Source organism: Neoarius graeffei, chromosome 19, assembly GCF_027579695.1.
Source record: "Neoarius graeffei isolate fNeoGra1 chromosome 19, fNeoGra1.pri, whole genome shotgun sequence".
Taxonomy (NCBI): domain Eukaryota; kingdom Metazoa; phylum Chordata; class Actinopteri; order Siluriformes; family Ariidae; genus Neoarius; species Neoarius graeffei.
The window spans coordinates 70,116,928-70,129,023 of NC_083587.1; the positions used below are offsets into that span (position 1 = coordinate 70,116,928).

Genomic DNA, 12,096 nt, shown 5'->3' on the forward strand with positions numbered 1-12,096 from the left:
CCAACTTTTTTGGAAATCCGTTGCAAGGATCAAAATGAAAATAAGTATTTTATTTTTGAAAAAAAACCAATAAAGGTCATGAGGTAAAACATCGATTAATGTGCTGTTTTGAGTAAAATACAGGTCAAAGATTATTTACAAATCCATCCATCCATTATCCGTAACCACTTATCCTGTGCAGGATCGCAGGCGAGCTGGAGCCTATCCCAGCTGACTATGGGTGAGAGGTGGGGTTCACCCTGGACAAGTTGCCAGATCATCACAGGGCTGACACACAGAGACAAACAACCATTCACACTCACATTCACACCTCCGGTCAGTTTAGAGCCACCAATTATCCTAACCTGCATGTCTGTGGACTGTGGGGGAAAACGGAGCACCTGGAGGAAACCCACACAAACACGGGGAGAACATGCAAACTCCACACAGAAAGGCCCTCGCTGGCCACTGGGCTTGAACCCAGGGCCTTCTTGCTGTGAGGCGACAGTGCTAACTACTATACCACTGTGCTGTCCCTATTTACAAATCATTGTTTTCAATTTTAATTCCAATTTCAACAGACTGTCCCGACTTTTCTGATTTGAGGTTATAAATTTTGGGAAACAGAACCATGTCTGTTCATTAGAAATCACTGTTACAAACAAAAATAATACGTGCAGGATTTAAACAAAGTCAGTGTAGTCTTGTTTGTAGGACAATGCTGCTACTGGTTGAATACATCTGTTCTCAGTATGAAATGTTTCCAAGGTTAGTGTTCATTTATAATTTATTTATTGCAGGATGAGACTTTTACTTCTGAACACGTTCAATCTCGCTGAAGATGCCATTAATAAAGAAAATGTGAAGTCATGGATCCGTGTGTTAAATCTCACACACCCTGAGCAGTTTGCACTCATTCAACACAAACTAGAGTCCTGCAGTCTGGAAGCCGAACTCGACACGGTGTGTGTGCATGTGTGTGTGTACTGATATAATGATTAAATGATCAGGAATGAGCTCTCGTGTGTGTGTGTGTGTGTACTGATGTAATGATTAAATGATCAGGAATGAGCTTGTGTGTGTGTGTGTGTGTGTGTGTGTGTGTGTATGTGTGTGTGTGTGTGTAGGCTGTTGAAGGCACTGGGTTAGCATTCATTGTATACAGTGAGGCGATCACAAACATGCCGACTTCTCAGATCTGGTCTGTTCTCTACTTCTTCATGTTGCTGATGTTGGGGATGGGAAGCATGCTGGGAAATGTGACCGCCGTAATAACACCACTGATGGACTTCAGAATCCTTGCACGGAAATTCAATCATGCCACACTCAATGGTAAAAAAGAACCCAATTAATAATCAAGTCCAAAACAAGAACAATTCAGAATAAAACATCTGAACAGTTTAGCAGAGTGATGATGAGTGTAAATCACACAGCAGTTCTCTCTCTCTCTCTCTCTCTCTCTCTCTCTCTCTGTGTTTAGGTCTGGTGTGTCTTTTCTGTTTGCTGCTGGGTTTGGGTTTCACCACACAGTCAGGTAATTACTGGTTTACGATGTTTAATGAGTATGGTACGACGTTCTCATCGCTCTTCATCGTGCTGATTGAAGTTGTCACCGTTTCCTACATCTATGGACTGAACAGGTAAAATTACTGAAAAAATATATATTTATACATAATCATATTTAATTCCTTATATACTGGATGTTATTTTTACAACTGGTGGAATTTCTTATTTTTATATTAAGGTTTTTGTAGTATTAACTTGGCACTACTGAAAGAGCTCATATTTCATTATGTATATTCCACATGTAAATGACTGATGATTTTCCTGTTTTTACATAGAGTGTAATTAAATATAGCTTAATTAAAGACCTAGACATCAGAAGAAGGGCGGCACGGTGATGTAGTGGTTAGCACTGTCGCCTCACAGCAAGAAGGTTCTAGGTTCGAGCCCAGTGGCTGATGAGGGCCTTTCTGTGTGGAGTTTACATGTTTTCCCTGTGTCTGAGTGGGTTTCCTCCGGGTGCTCCGGTTTCCCCCACAGTCCACAGACATGCAGGTTAGGCTAATTGGTGGCTCTAAATTGACCGTAGGTGTGAATGGTTGTCTGTGTCTATGTGTCAGCCCTGCAATGACCTGGCAACTTATCCAGGGTGTACCCCGCCTCTTGCCCATAGTCAGCTGGGATAGGCTCCAGCTTGCTTGCGACCCTGTACAAGATAAGCAGCTACAGATAATGGATGGATGGGCATCAGAAGAATTCTGCTCAAAGACAAAACTATAAAAAGTATTAGTATAGTATTAGTTCCTCTGATCCCTGGGGGGGACAAAGGGCGGCAAGTCCTCTCCATCGTCTTCTGTCTTGGGCAGCGTTGTTTCCCTCTTCCCATGTGAGTCCCCTCACTGCCAAGTCCTTTCTAAATGTTGACCTCCATGTTGTCTTAAGTCTGCCCCTCCTGCATCTTCCATCTGTTGGTGACCAATGTATTGGTTGCTTCGCCAACCTGTTGTTGTCCAGTCTGTGTCTGGCAAGCCTCATTCTGGATTGTTCTACTGTTACACTTAGCGGTTGTTGTCCAGTTCTTGCTAGTATTTCTTCATTTCTGATTCTGTCTCTGTATGTGATCTTCAGTATTTTCCTCAGGCATCTTTGGTGGAATACGTCAAGTTTGTGTGCTGTTTTGTTAGTGCTTTTCCAGGTCTCGCATGCATAAGTTACTGTTGAGATCACTATGGATGCGTATAGTTGTAATTTAATACTCAGTGAGATGGTCTTCGAGTTCCATATGGTGTTAAGCTGCCCGAAAACTGCCACCGCTTTTTCCAGTCTGATGTTGATGTCTTGGTCTATGTTGCCATCACTAGCCATAGTGCTTTCCAAATATATGAAGTGGCTGACATCTTCAACAGGTTGTTGGTTGGCAGTAATTGGTTGTGGACTAACTTGGTTACCCACATGCAGTGTCTTTGTCTTCTCACTACTTGTACGTAGACCCACCTTGGCAGCATTTTGTTCCAAACTTGTCATGTCTTGTAGAGTTGTCATCCACTGCTAGTATGTATTGCAAGATCATCTGCAAAATCTACAACCCCGATTCCAAAAAAGTTGGGACAAAGTACAAATTGTAAATAAAAACGGAATGCAATGATGTGGAAGTTTCAAAATTCCATATTTTATTCAGAATAGAACTTAGATGACATATCAAATGTTTAAACTGAGAAAATGTATCATTTAAAGAGAAAAATTAGGTGATTTTTAAATTTCATGACAACAACACATCTCAAAAAAGTTGGGACAAGGCCATGTTTCCCACTGTGAGACATCCCCTTTTCTCTTTACAACAGTCTGTAAACGTCTGGGGACTGAGGAGACAAGTTGCTCAAGTTTAGGGATAGGAATGTTAACCCATTCTTGTCTAATGTAGGATTCTAGTTGCTCAACTGTCTTAGGTCTTTTTTGTCGTATCTTCCGTTTTATGATGCGCCAAATGTTTTCTATGGGTGAAAGATCTGGACTGCAGGCTGGCCAGTTCAGTACCCGGACCCTTCTTCTACGCAGCCATGATGCTGTAATTGATGCAGTATGTGGTTTGGCATTGTCATGTTGGAAAATGCAAGGTCTTCCCTGAAAGAGACGTCGTCTGGATGGGAGCATATGTTGCTCTAGAACCTGGATATACCTTTCAGCATTGATGGTGTCTTTCCAGATGTGTAAGCTGCCCATGCCACACGCACTAATGCAACCCCATACCATCAGAGATGCAGGCTTCTGAACTGAGCGCTGATAACAACTCGGGTCGTCCTTCTCCTCTTTAGTTCGAATGACACGGCGTCCCTGATTTCCATGAAGAACTTCAAATTTTGATTCGTCTGACCACAGAACAGTTTTCCACTTTGCCACAGTCCATTTTAAATGAGCCTTGGCCCAGAGAAGACGTCTGCGCTTCTGGATCATGTTTAGATACGGCTTCTTCTTTGAACTATAGAGTTTTAGCTGGCAACGGCGGATGGCACGGTGAATTGTGCTCACAGATAATGTTCTCTGGAAATATTCCTGAGCCCATTTTGTGATTTCCAATACAGAAGCATGCCTGTATGTGATGCAGTGCCGTCTAAGGGCCCGAAGATCACGGGCACCCAGTATGGTTTTCTGGCCTTGACCCTCACGCACAGAGATTCTTCCAGATTCTCTGAATCTTTTGATGATATTATGCACTGTAGATGATGATATGTTCAAACTCTTTGCAATTTTGAATGAATGAATGAATTTATTTTATTTTCGAACATGTATAAAAAAATGTATGTAACTATTTGCACATACAAAAGAAAGAAAACGAGAAAGTGAAAAAAAAAGAATAAATGAAATAACATAAAGAGCTAAGACATTACAATACACCGCACATTGTTCGAAAAAGGAGTGGGAAGAAGTACAGTACTTTTTTAATTTCCCACCCCTTTTTAACTACCCCGAAATCCAAACTACATTAATACTCCTATAAAAATATATACCATATATACACTTCATGAATATCTATATAAATATATAATTACAAAAATAAATATATACTACATACCATATATATATACACTTCATAAATATCTATATAAATATTTAATTACAAAATTAAATATATACTACATTCATATACACTTCATAAATAGCTATATAAATATATAATTACAAAAATAAATATCTACTACATACCTATCCCTGTAAATATGAATATATAAACTATCCCCATAAATAAATATATACCATATACTAAGTTAGTTCTAATATAACAATCAACCCTATTCTATTTATCCCTCATCATCCTCCATTAACATACTTCCTCTTCTATATACTTGTTTAAAAATATTTTTTGTACCTTTTTTTAAAACAGATTTATATTTACACTTTGTTTTATTTCTGTCTCCAGTCTGTTCCATAAAGTCACCCCACAGCTCGATACGCACATGCTTTTCATATTTGTTCGAACCTTTGGTTTTTTAAAATTTAGGTCTCCCCTTAGATTATATCCCCCCTCTCTCTCACTAAACATTCCTTGTATATTTTTTGGCAATAGATTATTTCTCGCTTTGTACATTATTTGTGCTGTTCTGAATTTGACCAGATCCATAAATTTCAGCATGTGTGATTTTATGACTAGTGAGTTTGTGTGATCTCTGTATCCTGTTTTGTTTATTGTCCTTATTGCTCTTTTCTGTATTGTACATATCGGCTGCAGAGTGGTTTTGTAGGTGTTTCCCCAGACTTTGACACAGTCAGTCAGATATGGCAAAAATAATGAGTAATATACAGTACGCAAAGATTTGCAATCAAGAACAGGGCCGTAACCAGGATTTTTCAAATACCGAGGTCAAACATTGCGATACATCTTATTTGCCCAAAAAAAAAAGTCCTAATATGGTGACTTTTCATACATTTTGGAAATGAGTCAAAATCACAAGCCCAACAAGATGAACATGTAGGTGAACATGTTTATTTTAACAAGTTCAAAACTGCACGATCACAAAAGTATTTTGTGTGAGTGAGTGAGTGAGTGAGTGAGTGAGTGAGTGAGTGACAGACAGACAGACAGACAGACAGACAGACAGACAGACAGACAACGCAATCTAGCCGAGCCTGAATAGACTTCAATTGCTTTTTAAAAAATATATGCCCTTTTCAATAGCAAAATACTAGACGGTTATTGGACAAAACTGACTAAAACGCCACATTCGGAGACTGAGCCTCACTGGAGATGGGAGTCAATAAGAGGGGCGGGACAAGACTTCCCGAGAGGAGGCTCATCTCCAGCTGGTGATCGGAGGAGGAGCTGTGAACGCGGCTGGGCTGCTCATGATTGACAGAAAGCAGTCAGAGGTGGTACATCATGTTGTAAATAAAATGTGAACATAAGTTTGCTACCCGTTTTCATTTCCGTTTGAAAATACAACCAATGATCAAAACAATAGTGTCTTGTGTTCACGTTAGCCTATAGTCTGGTAAGTTAGCAAAATAGCTCAAGTCTCGTCAGCACCAATAACTTCATAAACAACAGGTCACGACTGTCCAGCCTTTTCTGATCTGAAACGAACCAAATCACATCGAGAGAGAGAATAAAAGAGTTTGTGCCGCCTGGAAAACGAAAATCCTATCTAGCTAAGTGGCTTCGACTGTTGTTGCTTGAAATGCTAATTAAAATTGCACTGTTAATGATCATAAGCATTCCGGCACATAACTGTCAGTGACTGGCAAAATTAACTCACCTTCTTCCCTCTTTCTTTTTCTCTCACTTGCTGACTTTCCAGAGCTGAGTTTGGTTTGTTTCAGTGTAGTAGACTTCTTCATCTTATGTCAATTTTCAGATTCCATGACTAATTGACAAACTGACTGGCTGCGGAGTCGGACCTTGATGAGAACACTTCTCAGCTCTTGTGTATCCCGTGGTGCTTAGCTGACTATCGCGAGGCTGCCTGATATGAAATGTTTCCAATGTCGGATATTTCAGCTTCGTTTAAAAATGATTATGTGGACTTTATTTTTAGACAAACAAATGAGAACAGGGGGATGCAAGCTGAATTTAGAATTTTCCACCGATCAAAGTCAGAACGATTTTCATCATATATTAATTTCACATTTCTGAGTGAAAAAAAAAAAAAATACCGTGGGAAAAAAATGCCGAGGACATGACCTCGGTGTCCTCAATGGTAGTTACGGCCCTGATCAAGAATATGCTTTGTTTTCCACAGAATTGCCGAGCACTTTGCCAGTTTTGCTCGTACGTATCCTACATGAGGTTTCCAGCAGACTTTATGATCCAAAATCACACCAAGAAATTTAATTTCCTGTACCATTTCTATATTAGTATTGTCTATTATCAATTCTACATTACAATCTATTTTGTGTCTCCCAAACAACATGATCTTTGTTTTGCTTAGATTTAATGATAATTTATTTTTTGTCAAACCATAGTTTTAGTTTATTTATTTCAGTTGTGATTGTCTCCAAAGTCTGCTGCAAATCCTCACCGGAACAAAAAATATTGGTGTCATCTGCAAACAAAACAAATTTCAGTACTTGCGAAACTCTACATATGTCATTGATATATAATATGAATAATTTCGGACCTAATATTGATCCCTGTGGTACCCCACATGTAATGTTCATGAAATCAGATTTATGGTCACCTATCTGCACAAACTGTTGCCTGTTTCTTAGAGAGCTCGACAGCCAGCTCCACCCAACTCCCCTAACACCACACTTTTCTAGTTTACTTAATAATATACTGTGATCAATGGTATCAAATGCTTTTTTTTAGGTCCACAAATACTCCAATTGCTATTTTTTTTATTGTCTATACATTTTGTGATTTCCTCTATTAGTTCCATTAGTGCCATCGATGTTGATCTGTCCGTTCTGAATCCATATTGACTGTCTGTAAGGAGGCTGTGTTTTTCAATAAATTTATCCAGTCTATCTGAAAAAAGTTTGAGTATTTTGGAGAATTGGGGGAGTAAAGAAACAGGCCTGTAGTTTGTGAAATGGTGTCTATCTCCGGTTTTAAACAATGGTATCACTTTTGCAATTTTCATTTTGTCTGGAAATGTACCTGATTGAAAAGATAAATTGCAGATGTGGGTGAGTGGTTTCACAATTCCCTCAATAACTGTCTTTACTGTTAACATGTCTATATCATTCCAGTCTGCAGAGGTTTTGTTTTTACATTTTCTTACAATTTGGATAATTTCTTCCTCATCAGTTGCAGTTAGAAAAATTGTACTTGGATTTCTGTCCCCCATATCTTCTATGTCCCCGCATTGTGTTGTCTCGGGTTCCTTTATTTTTGCCGCTAAATCTGGTCCCACATTTACAAAGAATTGATTAAAACCATTCACCACATCCTCCATATTATTTATGGTCTTATCATTTTCAGTGTAGTACTCCGGGTAATTTGTAGTTTTGGATCCATTTCTCACAATACCATTTAGTACAGTCCATATACCTTTAATATTGTTTTTATTTTTCTCCACTAATTTATTATAATAGTCTTTCTTACATATCCTCATAATATTAGTTAATTTATTTTTATATTTTTCCTCTGCCTCTATAGTTCGATGCTTTAAGAATTGTCTGTATAATATATTTTTCTTTTTGCAGGCATTTTGTAGCCCCTTGGTGACCCACGGACTATTTGTATATTTATGTATATTACTGTATTTCTTTATAGGACAATTTTTATTATATAGTTCATTGAATATTATTAAAAATTCCTCATATGCTTTATCAACATCTTTTTCTTTATAAACTACATTCCAGTCCTGTATTATTAAGTCATTTTTTAGTGCAATCATGGTTTCTTCAGTTTTCACTCTTATATATTTATAATTTTTAGTATCCTTTTTCTTGCTATAATTACAGTAATATACATTATAAATAGGTAGGTGGTCACTGATGTCTGTTAATAGTAGTCCACTCTCTGTATTATTTTCCAGGATATTAGTAAATATATTATCTATTAAAGTGGTGCTGTGAGAAGTGATCCTGCTTGGTCTGGTAATAGTTGGATACAGTCCCATACTGAACATTGAGTTAATGAACTCTTCTGTCATTTTGTGTTTCTTATGATTTAAGAGGTCGATGTTAAAATCACCACAGATGTACATGACCTTCTGTGCTGATTTTATAAACATACTTTCCATCCAATCTATAAAAACTTCTATGCTTGATCCAGGAGATCTGTATATACAGCTCACCGTTATATTTTTCATTTTTTCACAACATATTTCTACTGTAATACACTCCATCCAATCATCAACAGCTACCGTCATTTTATTATTAATTTTATATTCCAAACTATTATCAACATATATTGCCACTCCCCCTCCTCTTTTTTTCTTTCTGTTGATATAATTAAGTTCATACCCGTTCAGCTCAAAATCTACTCCCATCTCATCATTGATCCAAGTTTCTGATATGGCTATTATATTGAATGGAGTATTATTTTCCGGATCAATATTATTTTCCATATCTTGTGTTTTGTGCTCAGTATAAAGGAAAGTGTCCAATCCTTGTGTCATGATTGTAAATTGCTTTGATTGGCTCCCTCAGAATTTGTCCAGTTCCCCAATATCTCGGATGACCAAGATCTTGGCCTCTTCTGGAGATCCCTTCAGCTTGATGAATATCTTGCAGTTTTGTGTCCAAGTGTTCTGGATTTTCCCCTGTTTCCTCAGGAGTCTCGCCTTTCTTGCAATGTCTGCATTTTTTTTTTGTTAAGTGCTCATTTAAAAAAACGTCTGAGCCTTTCAGTTTCCTCCCTTGCTTTTACAGTTGCATCTTATGCTTTCTGTTGGCAAATCTTATTATTACAGCCGGTTTGCCTGTGTTGCTTCTCCGTGGGAGAGGGTGACATGCTTCGATGTGAGTGCTTTTTACCTCAGTCCCCTTGGAGTGCAGGAATGCTAACACCTGTTGCTCCACAGCGTTAGCATCCTCCTCGTTCAGTTCCTCTCCATCTCTTCTCGCCACTGCTCCAGCATATGAGCGGGGCTGAATCTGCAGTCCGGTCACAATGATGTCATTTATCCGGCTGTACTGCTCCAGCTCCTCCACTCGGTTCTCAAGAAAGGCGATCCTCTTTGCCTTCTCCGTGTTCTGCAGCCGCAGAACTTTGACCTCTTCCACCAGGTCCAGGATGGTCTTCTGCTGCATCCTGACAGCAGAGATTTCTTCACCCAGAAAGTCGAGGGATTTTTTAATGTCGTCTATCTCCTCGACCGTAGGAGCCCTCTTCGGGGGCATTGCGTTGGTTGTTACGCGGCCCGTTCCCGCGCTACCTCTCGGCCCGCTCTCACGCAGCCTCTCTCGCGCGCAGCCTCGTTCCCGCGCAACCTCTCGGTCCGCTCTCGCGCAGCCTCTCTCGCGCAGCCTCGTTCCCGCGCAACCTCTCGGTCTGTTCTCGCGCAGCCTCGTTCCCGCCTTTACACTGTCGAACTCCTTTCTGATATTGCTCCACTATTTGTTGGTGCAGAATTAGGGGGATTGGTGATCCTCTTCCCATCTTCACTTCTGAGAGCCGCTGCCACTCCAAGATGCTCTTTTTATACCCAGTCATGTTAATGACCTGTTGCCAATTGACCTAATGAGTTGCAATTTGGTCCTCCAGCTGTTCCTTTTTTGTACCTTTAACTTTTCCAGCCTCTTATTGCCCCTGTCCCAACTTTTTTGAGATGTGTTGCTGTCATGAAATTTCAGATGAGCCAATATTTGGCATGAAATTTCAAAATGTCTCACTTTTGACATTTGATATGTTGTCTATGTTCTATTGTGAATACAATATCAGTTTTTGAGATTTGTAAATTATTGCATTCCGTTTTTATTTACAATTTGTACTTTGTCCCAACTTTTTTGGAATCGGGGTTGTAAGTCTGTAAGCTTCTTCTCACCATTCAAGGTTATTCCATATAATGGATTGTTCATTGCAGTTCTCGTAACGTAGTCAATGAGGATGATAAAGAGAAAAGGGGATAGGATGCATCCCTGTTTCACACCAGACACAATATCAAATTCTTCAGTGTAGCCACTGTTTGTTTGAACACAGCATTTTGAGTTGCTGTAGAGGCTTTGAAATGTATTTAATGAACTTTTCAGGTATACCGTAATGTCTTAAGATGTTCCAGAGTGAAGTTCTATGTATGCTGTTGAAAACCTTGAAATCTATCAAATTTATTGTAAGTTGTTTTTGAAATTCCAGACTCTCTTTTTGATGATCTTCCTCAAGATAAATATCTGTTCACTGCATGATCTACCATTTCTAAATCCAGCCTGTTCCTCTCTAAACATTCGGTCTACTGTGCTTTGCAGTCTCATTAGTAAAAGTTTTGCAGAAAACTTTCCCAGGTATTGACAAGAGTTATTCTACTGTTTTGCACTGAGATTGCCTTTTTTGGTAATTTGACAATGACTCCTTTGGTCCAGTCTTGTGGTACTGTTTCTTCTTGCCAGATCTTGTTGATTAAATCAGCAAGCTGTTTGCCTAATACATTCTGTCTATGTTTCAATAATTCCCCAGTTATTTCATCCCTTCCAGGTACTTTGCTGTTTTTAAGTTTCCTTATAGCATCCAGTACTTCGTTTTCTGTGATATCACCAACTTCGACATCTAGTGCAGTAGCAGCTTCATTCGGGTCTAATTCAGCACTAGGGCTTGGTTGGCTCAAGATTTCTTTAAAGTATTCTGTCCAATGTTTATCCTGCTCCTCCTCTGTTAACAAGATCCTTCCGTCTTTGGACTTTACTGGTACACTGTTGTTGTTGCTATTTGGCCCACTTAATTTGCTTACAATTCTGTATAATACTCGTGTCTTCATTTTTTGCAGCTCTTTGTGCTTCTTTACTCTTTTCTCTTAACCACTTCCTCTTGTTTTTCCTGCAGCTCCTCTTGACTTCTTTATCGATTGTACAGTATCTCAGGTCTTCATTTTGTCGGGCTGTTTTAGTTCTACATTGGTCCCATGTGGCTTTCACTTTCTTCCTTTCATCAATCGGTTCCCAAGTTCTCTCTGAGATCCATTGTTCTCTTCGACTTCCTCTTCTTCGATCTATGGTGTTTTCGGCGCACTCTTTCACTGCATTCTTCAACATACATCCCATTGTTCTATGTCATTTGCTTCTTCCTGCACTGTAAATCTGTTGTACAAGCTCGCAGCAAATGTCTCTGATACCTGTTCATCTGTAAGTTTTTCAACTGCTAATGATCTTGCCTTTGCCTTTTTGGCAATCTTCCTCAGTTTCAGCTGTATCTTAGCTATGACCAAGTTGTGGTCAGATCTGACATCAGCTCCACAATATATGCGCACATCTTGAAGTGCTGATCTCCATCTGCTGCTGATGCATACATAGTCTACTTCTGTGGTAGTATTGTTATTAGGTGAGGTCCATGATATCTTGTGTATCTTCTTGTGTTTGAAGAAGGTGTTACCAATACTGATGCCATTAAGGTTACAAAACGTAAGCATTCTTTCTCCTTTGTCATTGGTGTTTGATGATCCTCCGTGAGGTCCAACAGTTGACATGAGGCCCCTTCTGTTACCATCTAGTTTGGCATTTAGATCTCCCATTAGTACCTTAATG

General features: G+C 39.2%; 1 protein-coding gene across 4 annotated transcripts in view; it reads left to right on the top strand.

Annotated features, from left to right (window-relative positions):
• Window positions 1-12,096, top strand: part of LOC132867564 (sodium- and chloride-dependent transporter XTRP3-like) — a 99,735-nt gene that overhangs the window by 71,590 nt on the left and 16,049 nt on the right. For all 4 annotated transcript variants that reach the window (XM_060900559.1, XM_060900560.1, XM_060900558.1 and 1 more), the window contains 3 exons: window positions 780-942; window positions 1,107-1,311; window positions 1,460-1,619. In XM_060900559.1, coding sequence (XP_060756542.1) covers window positions 780-942; window positions 1,107-1,311; window positions 1,460-1,619 — 528 coding nt within the window. The remainder of the gene's footprint in view (window positions 1-779; window positions 943-1,106; window positions 1,312-1,459; window positions 1,620-12,096) is intronic.